Source organism: Trachinotus anak, unplaced genomic scaffold, assembly GCF_046630095.1.
Source record: "Trachinotus anak isolate AG129_WGS33_773 ecotype Australia unplaced genomic scaffold, CSIRO_AGI_Tana_v1 ptg000032l, whole genome shotgun sequence".
NCBI lineage: Eukaryota > Metazoa > Chordata > Actinopteri > Carangiformes > Carangidae > Trachinotus > Trachinotus anak.
Window position 1 is genome coordinate 21745073 of NW_027273883.1, and position 24855 is coordinate 21769927.

Below are 24855 nucleotides of genomic sequence, written 5' to 3' on the forward strand. Positions count from 1 at the left end.
ACCAGTGGTGGTCTACACAGACCACAACTCACTGACATTTCTGCACACCCTGCAATGTCCTAACCAGAGGCTGATAAGATGGTCACTGTTTCTGCAGTTTTACCACCTGGACATGCGGTACATTAAAGTCCATTATAATGTTGCGGATGCACTGTTGTGGGCTCCAGTTTTGGAGTAATTGGCTGGACAGTATGTTTATCTCTGGTATACATTCCTTTCAATTTGTGCCCTTTAGGTCATGTGGTTGCTGTGGCAATGCCTTTCTGGACTGGCCGGTTTTGGGGTATGGTGAGTTCTGACAAAGAAGATGTATTGATTTGTTTGTCTTTCTAGTTGGTTTTCCTTTGTTGGGGTGACAGAGATCCTGTGGGACACTTCAACACCCTACCTCCACCCCCCTACGACCCTCTCCACCCTGGAGCTCAGTTCTTCCCTCTCCTCTCCTCCCTGAGACACCCGTTTGGTTTTTGGTTGGCATTAGGTCTGTGTTTTTTTTGTTGCTGCACCATACAACATTGCACGCATACACTGCTTCACTCATGCACTCACTTACACTGCTGATCCTACAGATTACACATGCCATTGTTAGTTTAAGTTCTTTTCTTAGGTTTATTGGCCTTATTTTGAATAAAAAATTTGTTAATTTGGTTGTGACAAATATACCAACAGGCAATGATCACAGATAAGAAACACATAATTTTTCTGAAGTGCAATATTTCTTACTCTCATTTTTTTTAAACATGTTAAAATATTTTGAATGCACGATATTTATTTGTTATGGAGTATTTTTAGATTATGGTACACAAAACACACTTTGACATGTCACAAAAGCACATGTGTAAATACTATACTTAACGATGGCTGAATTCCATTTAGCTGCTTCATTGGCAGGGCCCTAGTACACTGGCTCACTGTCACACTGTCATGGTTTAAGGGCCATCCACACGAAGAATGATAACTATAAATGTATTGAGCAGAGCCTTTCTTAATGATATTAATTGCACTTGTGCTTTTCCAGGCTGTCATGTGCATGTTACTCAAAGTGGCTTCCCTCTGGCCACTCTACCATAAAGTTCTGAATGATGGAGTGCTGCTGAGATGGCATCCTTCCAGCAGGTTCTCCCATTTCTGCGGAGGACTTCTGAAGTTCTGCCAGAGTGACTGTGATCTAACAAGGGCCCTTCTTGTCCGTATTTAAGTTTAGCCAGACGCCAAGTCTAGGCAGGGTCCTGGTGATTCCAAACGTCCTCAGTTTTACACTTATTAAAGCCGCTGCGCTCCTGGGAACACTCAAAGCTTTAGAAATAATTTTATACCCTTGCTCTGATCTATGTCTTGCCACATTTCATTGCAGAGGTCTGCAGAGAGGTCTTGGGTTGGTTTGGTGAGTGTGGATTAATGGGCAAGTGAAGCAGCTTCATCTATTTAAAATTAAGTCTACAATATAAAAAAAGAATGCAAAAAGTGAAGGTGGTTGAATTCTTTGAAGTCACTGTATGAGTTAGAAATTTTAACTTTCTAAAAGTTTTCAATGGCTCTTCATTTTGTGGTGATTATGGTACCGTCTTCATTTACATCTATTCAAATCAATAATGACTTCTCATGAAATTAAATATACTGGATATTAACTACTGATAACTTCAGCAAATGTACTCTTAGAAGAAATGCAGTTTGTACAAAGCTTAAATAGAGAATTCTCTAAGACAGAAATGTGTTTGCTGTTGTAGTGTAGCCTTCAGCCCACATGATTTGTTCATTTTCCTTTTCTGTATTGTGCCTGAGAAAAATGTCCCCCTGTGATATAACCATTAGTAATTCTCCCACCGTCCTCCCCTCATGAGCCCCATAAAAAGACTATCTCATGGTCTTTGTGAACCTTGGAATCAAATTTGCTGATGCTGTTGACTGATGAAATAATACTCACTTCTTAATTGTATTTTCGCCAAGCAAAAAAAAATAAAAATAAAAATAAAACTCCTATGACTTTGAAAGTGAATGTTAACAAAAAGTGGACCTCAGGATGAACTCCAGGTAACCCCGGTTCCCCTACAACATGAAAGGCTTTTTATACTCACATAATGGAGATCTGTGTCAGCTAAAAATCAAACCCTGCAGCTCAAGTAGCTGAAACAAGACAGGATCAAATCTGTCCATTTATTTCCTTTAACTGAATCTAAACAAAACTATGGTTCCTCCTGTTGGTCATTTAACCAGTAGGCCTATAGAATTGCATCTCTTAAAACAACTGGACAAAAGAGAGACAAGAAACCATTTTCTTAAAGAAAACCTGTCAAGTGTTTAGACAAATATTAACCAAGATGATGTATCAATAACTGTAACAGTTTAAACCAGTGATTCAGGGGGAATAATTTATTTTCACTATAATTCCCTCGATAATTCACATAATGACAGAACATATGACTATTTTGGTCATGGGTTTCAAACAGTTTGTGTATTTAGCGCATATGTTTACCATCTTAGTTTAGTGAGTTAGCATGCTGACGTTCTCTAATTAGCACTAACGTGCAGCTGAGGTTGATGGGAATGTCATTAGCTTTGCAGCTATTTGGTCACAAACCAAGCACTGCTAGACAAAAAGTAAGGGGGTCGCCAGAGTTCATCCTGAGGGGTGGTGTGCTATAAAAAAGGCTCAAAAGTTTTAAAGAGATATGGGAAGAAAAAGGTTCAGTATCAGTTTGGCAACCATAATGCTGACTTTATCCAGTGTCAATTTTTTAGAGTCATAGTTAGTCACATGACAATTCATTGAGTCACAGCAATCCTGCTTAAAGATGATCAGATATGATGCAGTAATGTGATGATGCAGCAATTGCAAGAGAAATCAAATCACTTATGAAAATGTATCCGGAAGGACTGGATCCAATCCACCCTGACCCAAGGCTCCTGGGAGTGTTTCTGATTGCATGGGGTGTGAGGGTTGGGGTGCGTGAGTGTGTGTATTGGGGGGGAGGGGCAAAATCAACAATGTGATCGCTTATCAGGGAGATCAGCCCAGGGCACAGAAAATGACTCAACATCGTCAGTCATATAATAATAACCCATTAGCTTAGAGCCTGGACCGATTTCGACAGAGATACAGTAACTCGTTGTCATGGAAATAGCCAGGCCTCAGTCGAGGTAATGGGCCTAAAACAGCATGGATTATCCATCACAGCAACTCAGAGGAAAGGGAGTTGTTTATCATCTCTGTATCTGTGTTGAAGGAAGCGCATACTTATTGCTTAACAAGATGTATGGGGTCACATTTCCTTCCCTCAAAACGAGAAATCATGATATCCTCAGTTATTGACTGGAAACAAGACGCCACAAGAATCACAGAGTGTTTGTTTTCACCAGTTGCAGACGAGAACAGATGGTGAATCACAGGCCTGAAACAGATGCATTCTCATGATTTCATGTTTTTATGTATCGCTGGATGCTTTGCTTGATTACTCGGAGAAAATAAATCCAGGTGTCTTGCTCTCATCTGTATTTGTCTGGAATGTAATCAGCCTGATTGGAAGTCCTCATGCATACAGCAGCAAGATGGATTTCCTTTCATCCTTAACTAAAAGGTTTAATGTAGTTTGAAGATCTTCCAGCTATAGGTCTCATGCATTTTTCTGGTTTGTTCATATCAATGGAACCACAAATGAGCCATATAGATGTCAGGAAGTAAAGGTCTTTCTGGGTGATGCTATACTGAGTGAAGAGTTAAGAACTTACAACTTAACTTAAACAATTTTGATATAATCACATAATTAGTGAGAATTGCTTCAAATGTCTCGGTAACTTCAGTGTTGTTGAGTAAATGCTGTTGGATAATTGGTAATTGACTTCTGAAAATGAGTAAAAGCTGTGCAATTACTCCCATAGAAGCAGAGTCCTTGAACTCTTCCCTTATGAATGTATTGTCCTAATCTGATTGTGGGTCTGCATATGCTGACATCACAGTCCAGTCAGAATAGAGATGACATATTTTTGTTGGCCGACGCAGATGTTACCATTACTCTGGTTGCCTCGAAAAACAGGCGATGGGATTTTTTGAATTACTTTTGAAGCCTAAGTAAGATCCATGGAGGTAAAAAGCTATAAATGGCTATAAATGAGCAACACCACAGTCACATGACTTAAACGCTTCTAAACTTCCAACTTGTAGTTTGATTTAGCGCATACTTCTTTACAAAAGCCTTTTCTTACAAAGTTGGTAATAGTTTGCAGAATATTATACACAAAATGTAGCACTTGTTAGCGACCAAACTTTTCAAAGCTGAAAGAAAGATATAGAAATATATATAATATTTTACGTGGAAATATCTTGATATGCTAAAATGCTAACTAATGCTAACTAATTTCCAGGCATTAGGACTTATTACTGCAGCACTCTATAACCTGGATTTTATGACACATGGCCTGTGACATAGTGAGACAAAATGAAAAAGGATTTTATTAGAAGCAAGTAAAAAGTGCTTTGTAGGTTCTTAGTAACTACCAGCTAGTTGTAAACTAGTGATTTACTCCATTAAAACTTTAGAGATAGTAGTTTTAGTTAGTGAAAGACTTATTAGTTGCTACTGCAGGAAACATCCAGAACCATCTAATAAAAATCAATAAACCACTGCAGTTCCAACAATAAATGCCGATCATGTAAGCTAACATTAGTTTTGACAGTTGGTTCAGTTGGCTACATAACATTTTCACCTGGAAGTTATTAGGATTGAATATTTAGTGAGAACTCATTTCTAGTTAGATTTATGCAGTGCAACCCATTACACTTAAAGGTCCACCTAATAAACGCTTGTGATAACTAGACTAAGGAAACCTATGAACAGCTGGTGCAGCGGGCTCCTGGTCTCTTCTACTGTGTCCTGATATCTGATATAATTTAAAATATTGCTACCATGAGCTACAGCATGTAGGTCATGATAACCTATTGTCCGTGTCCATACCTGTTTAAGCTACCTATGAAAGAGAGAGAGTGTGTGTAAGGGAACTGATGCCAATTATTAAATGCAAAACAAAGTTAGAAAACAATTAATATTTAACCAAGAAATTCCTCACATGTTTTTGTACAAAACAGGCTTGATAAGACTCCCACAGGCAGCAGCAACACTGCCCAACCGTGAAGCAGTAACAGGAAGTGTAAAATTGGCCAAGTAATTGAAGCATGCAGGGAAGTTCAGTACCTTTAATTTAAAGATCAGATGTCTCCCTTTTTTCTAATGCTAACATAAATTAATTGTGAATGTTCAGAGTTACTGAGAATGTGACTTAAAAAAACTACTTCCTCCCAAAGGGCACATTGGGGCATTTTTACAATCAGTATCACCACATCTCTACACATATGGTTAAAGACCTGCAAGAAATGAGATGGATATTAAACATCACCTGGTTTCACCTTCTTAGGTTTAATCTCGTCAGAGAGGGAAAAACTCAGATAACATCTCAAACACACAGCACAGCCACAGCTACTGCCAGGCATGGCAATAAATACAAATCATTCGCACAAAGACTCTCATCTCACACAGGGTCTGAATGACAAGGCTAATAGTGGTCGTATGGTTTGGATATAAAAGATGTGTGGTGCAGATAGAGCCACAGAAGTTTACCCTAAAATATAAAGGTTTAGTTTTTTTCTGGAGAAAGATAAGTAGGAGGATTTAGTTCACTCTGAATATATTTTTTTACATGGCGGGAAAAAAGCATTCAGCTTGTTAAAGTGCCAGCAACAGTTTAAAGCTATCACACATAGATTCAAGGTTTGCCTGAAGTTGTGCCGTGACCACTTATTCTGTTGTCTGCACTGTTTATGCAGAATGATCAAAGTAATCGAAAGACTTTATTACTTTGACATTTCCTACGCCCTCTCACAAGCCTCAATAAATGATAACAGTCTTTTCATTCTCGACTTTATCTGACGAAACAGTACACTAATGCTTAAAATCGACCCTCTTCATCTCTGTGACAGCAAATGTGCAGTACAGCATGGCTGATTGTGTACAGGGAAAAATAGAGGAAAGTAGAGACAGCCTTTCTAATTGGTAGACTAGAATCCTCCGCTGAAACAAACATAATCTGATATGCTACAAAAACAAAACCGGCAAAAAAAAAAAAGAAAAAAAAAAAGTTTGGTCATGTTTTTGTGGATCTGACAGTAAGGGGACATTCCCAATGTGATTATGCCTCCACAAATGTTGGAGCTGTACATGGCAATGCTGTTTGAAACCACAGAGATTAACCTGCACGACTCTACTAAATCAAATTGGCTGGTACAGTGTTCTCATTATTTCCACTGATGACTACCCACCAAACACACAGAGAGGGAATTAGTGCCAGATTAGTGCCAGAGACAGCAGCAAACAGCCTAAACACTCAAATACACATTAAGTTATCAACAATAGATTTCCATCACAGCTGGGTGTTTAAAAAAAAAAAAAAAAGTCTTAAATGCATCTCTTCAATATAAAATAGCCCCATCTAGTGGAAGATATCTCTAAAATAGTGCAAGAAAACAACAGGCTGCTGGGGTTTTAATATGCTATTGGATCTGCTGTGTCTCCTTGTTTTTCTTTTCATATTGAGACAAATTAGCATTGCTGTCATTATACCTTTATTGGACACATTAGAAAATGAGAAACAATGTTGTTTTAAAGGCACGCCCTTACTCTTTCACACATAAAGTTTAATTTACGTCTTATGCGGAGCACTGCTCAGCAGTGAAAACACTTTTTGTGGCTCTTCAAAACAATCAATTCAGGATTTAGAGTTTTTGGATATTAAAACATATAATACAGGGGACTAAAAGTCAGGAAATCATGGCATCGACCTTCTCCCATTCCATTCTTTTTAAACTTGGTGTCTTTCAAGCCTCACCTCTCTTTCAGGTGAAAATTAAAGGTGCCTTGTGGAGTTTTTACTGTCTACCCCATTCAGTGTTACTCAGCAAAATGCATTATGTGTGTCCTTGAGGTCCGACAAATGCAATAAATGTGTTTTGCCAAGCCGATTACTTTCAGAATTTTGAAACCTGCATCTACTACGTGTATGGTTACTTGCCATCGGTCATTTTCTTCTTCTCTGCCTTTGCTGGTACGCTGTTTTGTCTCTTAGCACCACCACTTCAGTGAAGTTGATTATCAGAATAAACAAAATGGTGGTCCACTCATCAAAACATCCTTACATAGTGTTACTAGCAATCAAAAATTGTACAGGCTACCTTTAATTAAAATTGGTTTGTCATACCAACAAATACTATACAGGTAGATACTCAATGAATAAAATAAAGGAATGAGAGAAAAATATGTATATAAATATTTAAAAACACCCATATACAGCGCTTACAAAGAAAAATATATATAGTGTACTACATAGGATGAACAAAATGTCAATAGTACACAGAAAATGTTAACCAGATCCCCCAATACCTATTATATTATAGTAGAATAACCTTTTATTTATTTGTTTTGTGTTTGTTGTTGTGTCTGACCTTTGAATAACAATTACACCCAACATTTAGAGGTTACATGCAATCCAATCATGTCCATACAGATGAATGGCTGTTGTGATGTGTGCACCCTCCGTTCTTCTTGCTGTCTCACCTCTTGTTTGTACCGCTTCTGTTTGCTGGGAGGCACAGTGAGCGCAGAGCTACACTTGCGGGCTCTGAAATTCTGAGAGGAGCAGAAACCACAGAATTATTCCACCCTGACCCATCCTCACCTACGCCTGTCAGCTCAGTTGCCATCCCTGCTAACAGCAGAGTTAGATGGACATAAGCAAGCTCGGAAGTAGTTCAATGCATGTTGCATTTGACAGAATTTTAAAAAATTAGCTGTGGTGTCTTTGCTTTTTCTATCACTGATTGATACAACATTATATCCTGTTCATTAAAGCTTTTGGATTTGCTGTTCTAAACCCTTTTGGTCAGGTAGGTATCCTCTGGGAAAACTCTTGCATATAGTGACTGTTGTACTTTACATTTTAAGGTTGTTCAGAAAAAAAAAAACAAAAACAGAAGAAGAAATGGGTGGTAAGAAGTAGAATAAGCAGTCCCAGCCACTGAACCGACAAAGGAAAAAAAATTAATAAACACTCCTCCTCAATCAGAATACACCGGCCCAAACTCATTGAAATTCCAGTCAGTAGCAGAGGGGTAGTTTAAACCTCTTCCTAAACCAACAAAAGAAATATTGTATTAATATCGTATTGTTGTACCATGCAAACAATGTAACCTGATTACGTTCGGGCTCTGTTCTCTCTGTGCATGCCTGCTGTCTTGATGGAGATGGACGGGGACGTATGTTTCTCCACGCATATCACACAGCTGTTCTGATCTGATGCATCAACACCAGATTGTGTCAAATCACATCCAGTGCAACGATTTATCTGAAAGTTTCAATCAGAATGAAAAACATGCTGTGTCTAACCACTTCTACTGTGTCGAATGACAAAGCGAAAACAATGTGACAATATGAGAGAGGTTCCTCGAAATGATGAACTCACCTTACCTGGGAATTGTCCCCTGAATCTGCAGCTCCCCTCTGCAGCTCAACAGAGATTTATAGTGACTTTCAGTTCATTGATTCACTCTCCAGCTCACAACTTTACTGTTCTGGCTCACTCTCACTGCTCTTATAACATTGTTTTCTGCCCCACTAGTCACCTGTTTTCAGGGAAAACATCCAATAGCTGCTCAGCACCACTCAGCCAAATATCATCCTCAGGAGCTGGTAGAGACCAAAAACAGAGCTAAAAGGAGAGTGAATGTTGGACTTACATTCGCCAGGTAGCAACAAGCACGACTCCAAATGTATGATAATGTTTCTCCTTAACTACTAGTTATGTAATAAGCAACTCTTAGATAACAAGATTGCCATATCAAGGTGATAATATGTCAGTGTTGAGTTCACACTGTTGTTTCTGCTGCCCCCAAGTGACCAAAAAAATCAGTTATTGTAGGTTTAACAATAAAGGTGTCACAGTAACGTTCATACTTGGCAATCAAACACCACGACAATGGAGCCAAACATGACACAGTTTGAATCTGGTAATAGTACATGTTCAATGTCCTTGTGCTAATTAGCAGTTAAATATTGTAGCTGATGAGCAAGTGTGCTATGCGAGCATGTAAGTGCACAAAACCTTCGCTGTATGGCTTCAGTTGTGAGGTTGCAGGAGATTCAAGTGCATTACTCCACTGCTACTAGATAGCAGAGGTTGACAGTAACAAATATTTCCAGAATATTAGAGCTGAAATGATTAATCAATTCACTGAGTAACTTTCAAGCAAAAATGCCACCTTGTTCAGAATCCACCTTCTTAATGTGAGGAATTGATTTGTTGTTGTTGATTGTTGTTGCTTCAAACAGTGAAGCAATCTGAAGACTTGGGCTTTGGGCATTGTGATTGTCATTTCTGACTATTTCCAGACAGTTTACAGAGCAAATTACCAGCAGACTAATCAATAATAAAGATAATCGCACAAACAGCAGTGTTGACTGACCATATCACAAATGGCCAGCTTGTCTGGTTAATCGATTAAACATAGGTCACGGCAGCGACAGATTCGGGTCTTTATATTGAGATTATGGAGATAAATGTTATTACTCTAGGATTTCAATATTGTGTTTTCAGTGAAGCACAGCGTGATAAGCTCAGCTCAGAGGCTTTTCCATAACAATGAACAATAAGTCAATAGCTCACATGAAATTTTCATCAGCAGCTCTTCAACTTTGACTTTAACATGACGCTTCAGTCTTCTGGGGGAATGTGCACATCTTGAGGGAGCACAGTATGTATGACCCTTGGTCCAAAACTGATGAATAATTTTATGCTTTTGAATGTGATCCTGCCACTGTCTCTTAGAAATGCAGTAACAGTTAACGTCATCTCTACAATGGAAGTGTATGATTTGTGTGTGTATATGTGTGTGTGTGTGTGTGTTTGTGTGTTTGTGTGCATGTGTGTGTGTGTGTGTGTGTGTGACATTTCTTATAAATATTGAGGGTTCACCTTCATCAAACATAGACACCTCCACAGAAGCGTGTGTGTGAAATCTAAGTCTGCAATAATGGATTTTTGAACATTTTCAGACATATACTCACTGTTCTGTTACAATAGATTGTTTGGTTGCACTTTTGAGGTGTTTGGTCACTATTCTAAAGAGAGATTCAAGATTATAAGGCCTCAGAATCCTTTTTTTCAGTACATATATTTTTTGGTTTTGTGACTTGTTGATTTGTATGACCAAGTTGCCAGCACTTTTACTTTAGTATCTTGTTTGTACAGCTGTCAGTGTGTCTGGGACTTCCTAAATACACCATCATAAGCCCTTGTTTAAAATACATTTTCCATTCATGCATACAAGTTGCTGAAATAAGTGAACAGGAATCCACCAATCACAACAATGAACTTTTATATGGGATTTAGAAAGCATATTTCCCCCAAAAGACAATGGGACTCAAATAAGGCAATCATAGCAAATAGTCCAGACGGATAATCACAATAACATTTGCTCCCAAACCATACTGTGTCAAAACTAAATGAATCTGACTAAGATGAGGGCATTGGCCTGTGGAATTTAAATTGCACATGCAAGGATGGTTCCCGAAACGTGGAGGAGAAAACGTGTCCAGATAAATAGTTCTTTTTCTCTCAGGATTTCTTGGGAGGTATTATACTGGGTGCTGACGTGAACGACACAGCCCAACCCCTGCTATAATGTGAGGGGGGGGGGGGGAGTCCAGACGCAGAGAAATAGGCTGCAGAGTGCAGCAGCAGCAGCAGCAGCAGCTCGGTCGGTGCGCAGACGCATCAGGTGCGCGCCAGGAGAGACGGACTCCAAGACGCACAGTGGCATGACTGATGAAGGCTGTCCAGAGAACGAGTTAGCTTTGGGAGAGTTGTGTACTCACTGGTGTGAGGTATAAGGATAAAGCGGAGGATTTGACGAAACCTTAAGAAAAAGAAACAGGAGAGCAAAAACGACATGTACCTACGGGAGCGCGAAAGCAGGCGCGCAGGACAGCACCTTAAACCCGCGTCATGAAGCAGCAGTGGCACACAGACCTTCTGTAGGTCAGTCTGGCAACGTTTCGAGTTCATCTAAAGGGGAAAATAAAGAAGTCATGAACTTCTCGGAGTCTGTCTGGCTCTTGGAGGAGCCGTGGAACCTCAGCAGAGCGGAGGAAGAGGACCAGAAACTTTTGTTCGGGATCGGGATGGATAATTTCATCACGCTGCTGGTTTTCGGGCTCATCTTCACGCTGGGTGTTCTGGGCAACTCCATGGTGATCACCGTACTGGCCCGGAGCAAACCGGGGAAACCGCGGAGCACCACCAACATATTCATCCTCAACCTGAGCATAGCAGACCTCTCCTACCTGCTCTTCTGTATCCCCTTCCAGTCCACCATCTACATGATGCCGACGTGGGTCCTGGGCGCATTCATCTGCAAATTCATCCACTATTTCTTCACTGTGTCCATGTTGGTGAGCATCTTCACCCTCTCTGCCATGTCCGTGGACCGATACATCGCCATCGTGCACTCGAGAAAGTCCTCCTCTATCCGGGTGGCGAGGCATGCTCTGATCGGAGTGGTGGTGATTTGGATACTCTCGCTGGCCATGGCAGCGCCTGTCATGTATTACCAGAACATCTTTCACAGAGGGGAGAATCACACCTTTTGCTGGGAAGTGTGGCCAGATCAAAACCAGAAGAAAGTCTATGTCGTGTGCACGTTTGTGTTTGGTTATGTGTTGCCTCTGCTGCTGATTTCCTTCTGTTACGCAAAGGTAAGAAAAGCTTGGTTCATTTCAAAATTATCCTGTGGAAATGACTGAACTATCTGAAAATATCTTACTTGTATTTCTTTACTTACAGGTTTTAAATCACCTGCACAAAAAACTAAGAAATATGTCCAAAAAGTCAGAGGCGTCAAAGAAAAAGGTATGTATTAAGCCAGTCTTTTGGGGGCTAGGGTATATATCATGGCTCACAGCCATATGTTTGCAAACTTGTCCGGATGGAATCAGTTACAAACACTGACAAGGTGCTTGAAAACAGGGGTGATGTGCTACCTGTTGAATTTATGCAGAACTGCATAAATTTGCAGGAGTTAAAATAATGAAAAATATCACTGTGAAATAAGTTGCACAAGTTAAAGTTCCCATAGTCTGTAAAAGAAGCCCAGTGAAAATATTCCTTAAATCACTAGAAATATCCATTGTGTAATAAATGTTTCCTTAAAATTGACCTTCAGAACCCTTGAATTTTGTTTTACACCATTATCTGCCATGATTATGATGACAGATTTAATAATGATGATGATTATGATGGTGAACAGTGCCAGCTTTTATATACATCTTAACACACAAGTCATACCTTCACTCCGGATAAGCACGTCACGCTTCATCAAGCTGCAGCCCTCCTATTGTGTCGACATATGGTTTGATTCAAAGCAGAGGTCAGTGTTCTTGGCCTTTAGGAAGATATATATCACAGCTAAACTGCCTCATGGTCCTGCACACATTTTTTCAGCCAAGGACAAGGACCATATGCTGTATCATTTCCTCCATTTCAACAGGCAGCCAGAGGAAATTATTACCACCCTCTCCGTTTTTCCTTAGGGTCAAAATAATGAATATTAATGCTATAATGCTTAATGCTAACCGGCCCACTCAAGCAAAGTGGCCAAAAGGCAATGTGCAATCAAACTGCCATCTAGTCTTCATTGTTCTTGGTGGAGATCATTTAGCTTCCCAGAGAGCCAGTTATCTGCTGTCGCCCTCTTTAATGTCTGTCTGTCTGTCCATTGTTCTTCACAGCTGGTCAGTTTAGCAACACCTCATTGGCTGGCAGGGGAAAGGCTGATGAGAATGCAAATGTGCACCTACCTACATGCATGGTTTATAGAATGAGGCTTAAAACAACAGTGGAGGGAAAAGGTGGAATCTCAGATATTCTGATAATTTACTGTGCTCACTGTGCAGAGCGCTGATGGAAGATGCACAGAGCGAATTCACACTGACAGCTTTGTGAGAAACGGTTTGCAAACAGTGCATTAAACCCAGACTGTAATACATAAATTAGCTTGGGAGGGAAGCTGGTTTTTGACTATAAGTAATGTCAGAACTGAGCATGGTATCAGCAAGGAGAAACACACACAAAAATGAATAATTTTACAATAAAAGCTGCAACAACCACATCTAGTTTTTTATGAATGCACAAGTATGGTGCTTGTGCCAAAACTGTGTGTTTCCTTGCCTGTGTGTCTCTGTTTTGTCCAGCGTGTGTCAAGGAAAGTTAAGGATAAGAAGATTAACGTGCAGCATAAGGTGACCTGTAGAGTAAAAATGAAAATGAATAATGCATGTGCATAAGGATGCGAATGCATCAGCTACTGTTTTACTTTTATTTGTACTAATTAATAGCACAAAATAGTTAACAGAGAAGTGAGAACCAGGTAAAATAACATAGAAACCTTGCAGACTTATAGAGCCGTAGAGGTATAAAATCTATCCCCCAAAGCTGTTTTCACTTCTTTCCATGGTGTGAATTTGAGGAAGGGGCACTGCCATGCAAAACACATTTTTAAGAGCAAACACATTTTGATATGTCATCTGTCCTATAGCAGGTCCCCTGGCTGCTTTCTCCTCACTCTGAGAAGCTGTAAAAACATAACCTGGCTGTTCTGCTTCAGGCTGTGTGTCCTGTGGTGAACTCAGCTCACCATAACTGCCATAACACCATGACCATCCTGCTGCCCACTGTTACCTAACAACGGTAATGTCAAATAGCTGTCACCAATGTCAACAAGTTGGGCACAATTACTGTGTGAAATTATGTGGATAATTGTAGTTCAGTGCAAGTTAGGCGAGACGTTCAATAACTCTCATATCTATCCATTCAGTGTGTAGCTACAGCCAGGAGACTGTTAGCTTAGCTTAGCATAATGACTGGAAAGAGATAGCATGGTTTTGTTCAAAGGTAACAGAAGCCACCTACCAGCACCTCCAAAGCTCAGCAGTTTTGTGTGGTATGTTGTGTTATTTGTACTGCCTAAATGAGCTACCCTGTTGACCCCAATGTAAGATCATAAGATTATAAAATAACTCCCTTTTTCCAATATCTGCTTTTGGGAAAAATGAATTTTTTGGGGCAAGGAAATATTTTGACACTCGTCCTGTTGGGATGAGTTTCAAAATGAGATGAATCTAAGAAGAAGTGAGTCCTCATCATTTAAGCTTTTTCTTTTGGAAGCGGTCAAAATCATTTCTCTGGCAGTTTTTTCAGACTCCAGTCTTTTTGAGCTCATCATCTGTGACAGTCATAGCTCTTGGCTGTTTGACAGATTTTCTCTCTGCTTCATTTCTGCAGTAAAGATGTCGGCAGATGCTGTGAATTTGTGTTTAGATTCATGAATTTATTTCCTTTGTGGCAGCAGAACATGTTACAGGAGCCTTCCATAGCTCCCCCAGGTTAAACTGGGCAAACATAACACTCTGAAAGGTAGTTATAAACAGACTGGAAACATTTGCTACCCTAGTGACATTAAGGCTACAAACAAACCATAATTCAAAACTCTCTGTAGAAGATCATGTTACTCTCTTCATGCAGAAAGAAAATCTGGTGCTGTGAACAAGACAACCCTCAGTTTTTCAATCATAACTTCCCATGTTAATGTATTTGGAGTGATTTGTTAAAAAGTAAAACCACATAAAAACGTTTAAAGGATCTATTTGTAAGGTAGCCAACACTAGAATTACCGCCTCATGTTGTATGCCTCCACCACTTGGACTAGTTTCAGGTTACATCGGTGTTTATCTAGAATCATATAAAATATGAAATTTTTTGTGAAGTCTTGAGTTATGGCTAAAAAATGAAGAGTTCCTGAGATATTACATTCACAAAGCCAAAATCGTGTTTTGTGCGGTCACAGTGACCTTGACCTTTGACCTTTGACCACCAAAATCAAATCAATTCATCCCTGAGTCCAAGTGAATGTTTGTGCTAAACTTGGAGAAATTCCTGAAATTCTCAGGAGGCATTCCTGAGATATTGCGTTGAGAAGAATGGGATGGATGTACACACGGACGGACAGACAACCTGGAAACACAAGCCCTCCGGCCCTGTCTGTCACAATTAGTATTGAAGGCTGTTTGCGAACCAGTCTAGAGGAAATGTTGCGAGTTCAGCATCAAACTTCTTTCCTTTAATCACCCAGAGCTGTCTCTTGTGATGGAAAGCAACACCAATGTTAGCGTCTGTTTCTGTCGCGTCTTTTTGCCACCAATCTGTCCTAAAGAACATGTAGTTTGACGTAACTGTCAGCTATAGAGGCTTTGCAGTTATTTAGCCACAGGTTAGTTTGACATATCTGTCGTAGAAGCGTGAGATATAGTGAGATATAATTCCTGTGAATGTTTTTTCCAACTTATTTGCTTGTAATTGGGGTCTGGAGGATATTATGTGTATACAGTATATATGCCGGACTATTTCTTGTCCGGGTGCAACGGCTGCCTGTTGTCTCTGCTGTGGTATCGACTTACTTGTCCATCTCTCCACAAGCAAGGGAACAACCGTATCTCCCTGTTCCTTAATGGGAAAACTAGATTATCTCAAAGGAAAATCATTATTACATTGACTTAAATTGTTATTAATTAATCATGAGGTTGGTGTCGTGTTTGCAAAAAATGAGACAAACAGAGCGCCACACAGCGTCCTTGGAGGGAAGCAGAGGGAATTTGTTCAAATAAGTGTGTAATCAATAGTTTGTGTGGTTCACCTGGGACTCAGCAACTCACTACCAGGACTGTGAAATATAATGTCAGTGACAGCTGGGAATAGCAAGGTTACTCCCACTCCTGTTGTGAAATCTAGAAAAACTTCTTATCACCCTCAGACACCCACAGTGGGAATCAGACAACAGCCTCCAACGGTCAAATGAAACACGCTTTGAAGCTAAATAAACATTGGGAAATCTTAATCTTTCTGGAAGTTCTTTGTGCAAAGTTGTGACAAATCAGTTTTTTGTCATGTTCAGATAATGAAAATCCGAAATATTGTTGCTTTCTGGTTTAAAAAATTGAAGTGTTATTCACTGCGACTCTTGGGCAATGTTCTTGCGAATACATAGGGTTCGTTTTACTTGGCAAACAGTCATGTTTTGAATAGATTCTCAGTGTTGAACCAGAGGTTAAAAAGACAGTAATTAGTGCTGTAGGTTTAGGAGTTTTTGCTCAGTGATATGTGTCAGGCATCCAGATGGAGCACACAGCTGGTTTTGAATAATTATAAAAATGAATATTTGGCTAAGTCATCTTGAAACTGTTGAACAGCATCTGTAAAGTGAAATGGGGGCAGCTAATGCAGATTCAGAGACCAAACTGCTTATTGATAGTATGGTGTGGTTAGCACTTAAGTGGTACTATTGTAAAGTCGGTGTTACCATCCTAACTGGATGAATTAACGGTGTCACTTCTTAGCTTCTACAGAAATGCAAAGTAAAATTATCTGGATGTTTCATACCTTTCATACCTTCATACCTGAGGACCCCAGGTCTGAGGGCCAATAGCCCTTAGGTACGAGGAAGAGAGGGGCATCATGTCCTTGTTCCCCTAAGAACTATTTAAACCAGATTTTAAAACATTGAGAGTCCTTTAAGGACTTTAAATAGTGTTAATTGTTGCTGCTGTGTTACATAGTGCTCCTTGTTGTGCGAAAGTAATGGTCGAGGGTAAATTAATGCTACGCTCAATTACCCCAGCGAATACAACCTGCACTTTTTTAATGTGCATTTTCAACGTACGCATTAAAAAAACCTTGAGTGGAAAAACCTAAACTCATTCTGCCCCCAAAACGTAATAAATAAATAAATGAATAAATAAAATCTGAACTCCTTTGCACTCTATCCTAACTTCAGTGACAAAGACAATTACAATGGCACATTGGATCACTAATCTTTCATGTTAGCATTAAGTTATAGCTAGAATTAACCTGGATCCTGCTCTTTTTTCCAACTCCGCTAATATAAAAATACGAACCTTTGCGACAAACATCCTTATGAACAAATGCAGTTACATTTCATTCAGTATTTTATATAGAATGTATGTGCTTTTATACTTTTGGGACAGAAAAGGAAGTAATGCACATCTGGGGACCCTGAAAAAGAACTACAGTGCCCAGATGTTAGGCCTCTCTTATGGCTGCTATATATTATGGTCCATTGGGCTGCTGTCAGAAACAGTCTCATTATAGCAGCCTCACACAAAGTCAACAATCAGACACCTTGATGGATTTCTCCTTGTGTGAATTGATTATTGAGTGTTGATGCAAAACCCAATTCCATTTTGAGAAACTGGTGCCTTGATGATTGTCGCTGATGTTTGCATGGCTGAAAAATTTCCTGCAAAAAAAAAAAAAATCGAATTTTTAACCAAACTAGAAACATTATTTTCATGGATCTATTTCTTCATTGAAAAGGGAAAAATGTAGCAAAATAGCACAATGAGCCCAGAACAGCAGAGCACATCACATCACAATAACTATTAATGATTTTTATGGTTGATGTTTTTTTCCATTAAAGAAAAAAAGTCTGTCTTGTGTCCTGATATCCTGCTTTGACTCTCAGCACTGCATTAGAGTAATGTAGTCACATTAACAAACTGTGACACTGTAAAAATGTTACGTAATGAGAAGATGGATCATTGCAAGGTTAATATCTCAAAATCAAAAGTGAATGGCAGCTTTTAATGAGTTATTTAAGACATTTTGGTGACCAGCTAACAGCTTCTGACACATGAGTTTCACAAGCGGAGAGAGTGTGACTGCAGAGGAGGGATGGGTTTTAGAGGGATGGGTTTTATTAGGTTTTTCTTCCTGTGGTGATGCTGCTGTTTATATTAGCCTAACTGATGGCTCTCAGGGGGTTGAGGTAAAGATATGAATGTGTTATGGAGGCTATCCAAACAAAGCACTGCTATTAACATACTGCTACACTAAAACTGTGGGAACCTGTCCCTGGCTACTGTGTGCAAGTGTGTATGTGTCAGTGTGTGTGGTGTATACACACTTGTGTAATAGGGTTGGGCTGATATCACAGGCCAATATTGACCTTTCATTTCAAATTGGATATGGGCCAATCAGCGATGTTTACCTCTGGTATGATCGATGAGGTGCGGTAACATTACACATTTATTGTAAAAAAAAAAAAAAAAAAAAAGATCAATACGGCACTGGACTGTGGGAAGATCTGAAATTGAAAAAATGATTAAGAAGCATTTAATCAGACTGCACAAACATTTGCACCAACAAGCTATCATACTCCTCATCAGTGCAACACTCCCTCCAGTTTATATATGTTGGTCTGAGTTGAAAAGTTCACTATTTGTGTTTTAGAAAAAAAAAAACCTAATAAACTACTTGTCCTTTTGCCACATTGATTTTTTTTGGTGTTCATGCCATTTAAATCTTTATTGTTTTACTTATTTTGTTGTAGACACCACACTGATAAACAGGAACACGTCCGCCAACAGTTACGCGTCCTGCAGACACAGAGCAACATTAGCATTCATTTGGAGTTGGATTATAACTAAAAACTGCTGCATAAAAATGACACTGATGAGAGCCACGTGCCTGAATCAAACAGTGGAGGTTTGAGCCAGAAAACCAGAACAGTTAGCTAAAAAAACGCTAAAAGGCTAATTGAGCCCGGGTGATAATTGACTCCTCTCACTTTACACATTGTCATTTCATCTGTCGTTAATATAAAAATATGGTAAGTTCGGCTTTAATAATACAAAAATATAAGAGCTGGGTGTGAACATGCTGCATTTTCAAGCATCAAATGTTCCCACATTTACTAACTAAAGGAGAAAACTCTCCCAGAGTCTCTCACTGTGAGACTCTGGAAGGCTTTTTCAACTCCTGCATGAAGTCTGCATGAGTCAAATGTCGCAATTCATAATAACTGGATATGAATGCAGGTATTCATGTCCTATTTTTGTGCTATGTTGTATTTATCATTCTGTCTGTAACTTTCCCTGCTCCGTATGGCACTTTGCACTTGTGTGTGATGTGATTTTTACCTGCTCAAATGGCTACACTCAACATGTTTTTTTTTTTTGTTTGTTTTTTTTTTTAAATAACTTTCCTTGAGCAAAACTACAGAAAAGGAAGCATTAAGATTAATTACAGGTTTCCCTGTATTTTTATGTTCAATGATGGGAACTAATGAGTTCTGGAATGAATCCACTTGCTATCAGGCAATGCAGTGGAGGGGCCCGGAAGATCAGGCAACATAATTAGGTGACAAATGCCAGTCATAATATGTGACCTCAAGAACAGAACAGTCTTAACTTTGACATGTGAAGTGAGGTCGGTTTTTCTGCCACTGCTCTTCTTGCACAGCCTGTTTATTGCACATCGTGGTTGTTTTTTTTTTCTTTTCTTTTCTTTTACATTCTTTCATTGTTAATGTGATCTTCTAGACATGTAGACATGTTTGTGATTGAAATGAGATGTATGATTTTGATGGATTCTCCAGTGTTTTCATTTTCAACCTTCAAGTGGACCACATCCTCTATGTAATGTACGATCGAACAGATAATAAGAGTGAGCACTTGCATCAAGGCCAATTCGGATATGAGGGTCATCTAAACATTTACAGCATTGCAGCTGGATCTGCTAAGTGACATGTCAATAGGATAATATGATTTATGCGGTGCCGTTCAGTTAAATATAATACAATTAAGGGATTTATGAGGCCCTGACTGAGTATGACATTGCATGCAAATTGGTCAACTGTGTCTGTTGGTTTCAGCTGGAACTGCAGCTAATATTCATGTCGCCATTTTAAAGCTACAATAATCAATATTATAAAACACAGTATGGATCAAATGACTGTGTAATGTGAAAGGGGTTGAGAATTATTAGCAAGTCTGCAGTGTCCTTCAGGTGGAATTAGCATTTTAGCATCTTTTAGCACATTGTTTTTTTGGCACCAGGCAGCAGGTTCCTCTGTATCCAACACCAAACATCAAATGGTCAAATTTAGCAGCTACCTGACGAAAACAGTTTCTGGAGTCTAAGCCAGCGCTAAGAGTGTATATTTGACTTTTAAATTAGTCAGAAAAACGACTCCAAATGAATAGTAATGTTGCTCTGTGTCAGCAGGATGTGTAAATAAACAACAATACAATATGCCAGTTTAAAAATAAATAAATAAATAATAGATAATACTGAGATAAGATAACACTAAGATAAGAATACTAAGTTAATAATACTAAGCAGATTTAAAATTGGGGGAGGCAGTAATTTGTTTGGTGTCAATGAGCCAAAATTCCATAATCACCTTTCAGCATTTTGTAATTCAAGCAAACTGGACGTCTGCACCTCCACTTGGTTCTGTTTTCAGGCTTTAGAAAATCTAGCCCGTGATAGAAGACATTGACCAATCACAGCATTCGTGTATGAAGAGTGTGCATATGTCCAAGATGGGAGAGCTGCAGGATTGCGGCTGTATTTTCTGCCCATCCCAGCTTTAGGAAATGTTTTGGAGGACAGGCCTCATCCTTTACTCCGCCCAGAAGTAATAACAGTAAAAACAAGTAAAATGAAGTAAATTCACTTTTGAATCAATCATGCAATCCTAGTAGATTGTTAGCACTATGCTAACACATATGTGTAGCCTACACTAGGCTTCGCTATAACACCCTGAATACCAACATACCAGAGTAGATGCACTGAACCCAGCTTTATTTCGGTATTTCACATAAATAATTGAGTGAGTTTAAACCTTTAAACCTCTCACTTTGCCTAGGAAGTTCACTCTGGAGGAAAAGTTAAAAAGGGTCTTCTATGGTGGCCCTGAGAGCTCAACCAACTGCAACTAGTCTCCGCTGGAAACACTTCTGTTTTTGGTTGTGTTGTCAGTATTTGCACCAAATGTATTGTCAAGTTGACAAAGAGTTTTTGGAATTTGTTTGCGTTTTGTCTATTAGCATGTGTGTTTTTAAATTGCAGTGGGTTGAGCTCTCGGCGCCACTGTAGTATTCAAAGATTTCTTCAGTAACATAATGAAATCAACCTAATACAGATGTAACAAGTTAGATTTCGAGATTTGGGATATTGTCGCATGAGATGGAGAAAGAATAAAGAATAACAGCAGAGCAGCAGCAGAATAGTTACAAAGATTTCTCTAAGGCACCAGCCTCTCAAAAACTTTACTTTGTTCTTTTATCCTGACTAAAACCTAAACCTGAGTACAGCATGTAAGTGTTGTCACTGTTGTCCCTGTGGGCACCGACTAAACCTGTCTCCTCTTCCTTTCTCTTGTCTGATCGCAGACAGCTCAGACGGTGCTGGTGGTGGTGGTGGTGTTCTGCCTCTCTTGGCTCCCTCATCACGTTGTTCACCTCTGGGTGGAGTTCGGAACCTTCCCACTGAATCAGGCCTCCTTCGTGTTACGGGTGGCTGCCCACTGTTTGGCGTACAGCAACTCATCTGTCAACCCGGTCATCTACGCCTTCCTGTCGGAGAACTTCAGGAAAGCTTACAAGCAGGTGTTCAAGTGCCAGATCGGCACCAGCGAGTCCCCGCTCAACGACATTAAGGAGATCCGCAGCAAAGCCGACACGCCGCCTTCGACTAACTGCACCAATGTTTGACTGACAAGGTGCGGATGGTGGCATGAAAATCAATTCAGGCACCTGTCACATTGAAAGTCAGTATAATGTCATAGTGACAAAGCCATCAGACAAGAGTGGGTGGATTATTATTTTTTTTGATGTAGCTAAGTGTAGTTGCTTGGATATTGCTACAGCTATACCGTTCCACATAAGCGCTGTTGGTTATACCTGGAGGAGATAAAGTCCCTGTGGCTGCAGGACATGATCACTCACTCTTTGATCAGTGTCTGTTCCCTGCATCATTCATTTCACAAAAGGCGGTGGAGTCTGAAACTCAGGAAGATGATGCCCCCTCTGAGGATAAGCTCATTTTGATGGCAGAGAATATTTACATATACTCCATGGTGTATTTACAAGCCAATACATTAAAAAAAAAAAAAAATCATGTTTTTCACAGAAAGTAAGAACTGCTTTATACTGAGTCAAAACATAATCACCTGCAGCTGTTTGAATGTCAGTGTTGGGCAATACTTAACATTTTACATTACCGTGATCACTTTTCATGAACAGCAGATTCAGTAATTACATTATACGTATTGATCCCAGTAATACCTTGATTTGCTGTTTTGCCAGGAATTGGATGGTGGGCTCATAATTACACTTAACCTACCTGGCTCGCTAACTTTAGCCAAGCTTCAGAGCTGGAGGGAGTGTGACTGGCAGGACTGCATTGGCTAGTTTCACAAAGATTGACTTTGGCTTATATGCTAACTCAGTCAAAGTACAGATAGATGTCTAAAATCATTGTTTTCACAAAGCTGTCTGGCTTTTGACCACCGCCATAAATTATGGGTAAATACAGTTTCGGTTTTCAAACAAAAAAGCACGGCAACCGTGTAAAATCACTCTCTTCACTTTGTTCTGGGAAAACAAAACCATTGAAAGGACATTTTACTGGAGAAATTCAGCAAAAAATTGCAACAAAACAAAAGAAATTCCAGCAGCAGGAAACCTCAGCTCAGTGCAGACCTGTAACGTAGCTGGCTGCTGTGGCTTCTTAATGTGGCAGGGCTCAGTACTTCTGTTATTGTGAGTCAGGCTCAATAACAACAGATCGACGACATCGTCACTGCAGATTATTTCCAACAGGTAACTGTGGTCTCTAAAAACATTTCCCCTTCTCATTGTGGGATCCACAGCATTGTCTGATAACCACAAATAATGAGCCGTGTTGTCTCATAGCCCTGGGTTAGCTTGAGCGTAAGGTGTCAAACTCTTTTAGGTTTGAAATGAACCTGTCTTTATTTTTGTGGAAGTTTTGTGGAACTTCCATCAGACTGGTTTAACAACACAGACAATAGTGTTAAACCATTAGTCACTGCTAAGTAATAAAAGTAATGGAACATAACAAAAAATTGACATTACATTTTCAAGTAAATTGCCCAACACTGCTAAAGAAAGGTCGTCACTGTAGATAAAAGAAAAAAAAGTACCATTGCCATTGCACAGTATAATTAATGTCTGTATCTTGGTTGTAAATACTATAGACACTGAGTCTGATTTTAACATTTGCCTGTGAAAGCCTCGCTATATTTGGCTGTTATGCTATTTAAACAGTTTTCTGACTGTTTTGTCTCGTATGACTGAGCCAGAGCTGCTGGACATATGAGGCTCAGTGCTTGTTTTGTACCCTTTCTGGTAGCCATCTTTAACCACAAAAACAATCAAACAGGATATCCTGTGCAAATGAAGAATTCTGTGGTCGTATGCCATATGTATGTGATGTGCCAAGCCTCCACACAGCAGCTTTACCTCAGTATATTCAGACAAAATCATTCAAACAAAACAATATGAGACCTTTAACTTGGGCCTGCAGTATCAAACAGTGTTTTTTGTGCATCTTTGAAGTTGCAGACTCGAAGGGAGGTGTCGCATCTATTCACTTTTTATCTGAAAAAGATCACAAGTTAAGTTGAGCATGGATTTTTCAGCCTGAAGTTACGCAACCATGTGCCATGTGTGAAGGAGAGCAAGTCTGCAGCAGGGTGTTTGCAGCAGCTGATTAACACCAACTTCACCCACAGAGGAGAAACTAATCAGTGTAATCAGCAGACTCTCATCCTCCCCGTTAGCAAGAATCTCAGATGTGGGAGTCAAGGATTATTCCTGCAGGGCAGAGGAGGTGCACTTGATGACTCTGACTGTACCTAATGCCCACACAGGACTGAGGACATTTTTTTTTTAAATGGGACACTTGCATTGAAACTTGATGCTGGAGGTGCCAAGGACATGGCTATATGTTGGTGAGATTATGTTGGCTATGGAAAATGATGCGGACATGGAACGCAACAGTGTTGTTTCCGTGAAATACCAATAGAAAGAGCACATGAACAAAAGAAAACTTTTTCAGCATTGTTTTAGTAACACTTTAGATTACAGCCCAAAAATTACAGTGTAATTACTTAGTATATATTGACATCAAAGAAATACTCAATGCATACCGACACAGTACAGCAGAGGAAGCTTTTATGTTGAAACTTTTCTTTTTGAGAGGGAGAAGGAGATAAATTATTAATAAAATCAGAATGAGCCATTTGTCAGTCATCCAGTGTACCCTGTAATTATATGGACCATGTAATTATAAAAGCTCTAATAATGTAATTTATTTCTATGTCTATATATATATATTTACACTTTAATTTGCAGGCTGTGTTCTGAAGTGACACATTTCTATATATTTTTTTATTTGTTTTGTTTTTAGTGCTAAAACAGCTACAAAACTTCATTTTAACATTACATTTAAAAGAGCTGGTGAAAGCAAACACACACATCACTGCACATAGTGTTGTGTGAGGACACGCAATAAAGGTGCTGTTTCCTATTGTAGGTTTCTTGCAGGGTCCACATTTTTATTTTTTTCAGTTTTTATTTATTCATTGACTTAGATGACACCGTATAGAATTGTACAGCGTTTCAGTGCTTTATGTGTTTTAATGAGGTTGTCCTGGTGTGTCTTCTCAACCTTGTTTCCTGTATTAATTCAGCAGTGAAATCAAATAATTAACGCGAATTGAAAAAAAGAAAAAGAAAAAAAAAGATTATTTTCTTGTCTGTTTTATCTTCTGTGCTTGAAATGCAACAAGTGAGAAACAGTTAAGGCTCTCTGAAGTACTCGATATCCGGATGGTATTTTCAAATATATCCAGGCTTTTGATTGTGTCTTTATGCA

General features: G+C 39.3%; 1 protein-coding gene across 1 annotated transcript; it reads left to right on the forward strand.

Moving 5' to 3' along the window:
• The first annotated feature begins 10611 nt into the window (after nucleotides 1-10611).
• Nucleotides 10612-22837, forward strand: LOC139613402 (galanin receptor type 1-like). The gene is made up of 3 exons (XM_071470019.1): nucleotides 10612-11792; nucleotides 11881-11946; nucleotides 21345-22837. The coding sequence occupies exons 1-3, from the start codon at nucleotides 11127-11129 to the stop codon at nucleotides 21663-21665; spliced, it is 1053 nt and encodes a 350-aa protein (XP_071326120.1). The 5' UTR covers nucleotides 10612-11126; the 3' UTR covers nucleotides 21666-22837.
• The last annotated feature ends 2018 nt before the right edge of the window (nucleotides 22838-24855 follow it).

Excerpts from the sequence above, each read along its gene's own strand:
- LOC139613402 (XM_071470019.1), top strand. The coding sequence starts at position 11,127 with ATGAACTTCTCGGAGTCTGTCTGGCTCTTGGAGGAGCCGTGGAACCTC. Across the intron at positions 11,793-11,880 it reads TTTCCTTCTGTTACGCAAAG|GTTTTAAATCACCTGCACAA; the intron begins GTAAGAAAAGCT and ends CTTTACTTACAG. Across the intron at positions 11,947-21,344 it reads CAGAGGCGTCAAAGAAAAAG|ACAGCTCAGACGGTGCTGGT; the intron begins GTATGTATTAAG and ends GTCTGATCGCAG.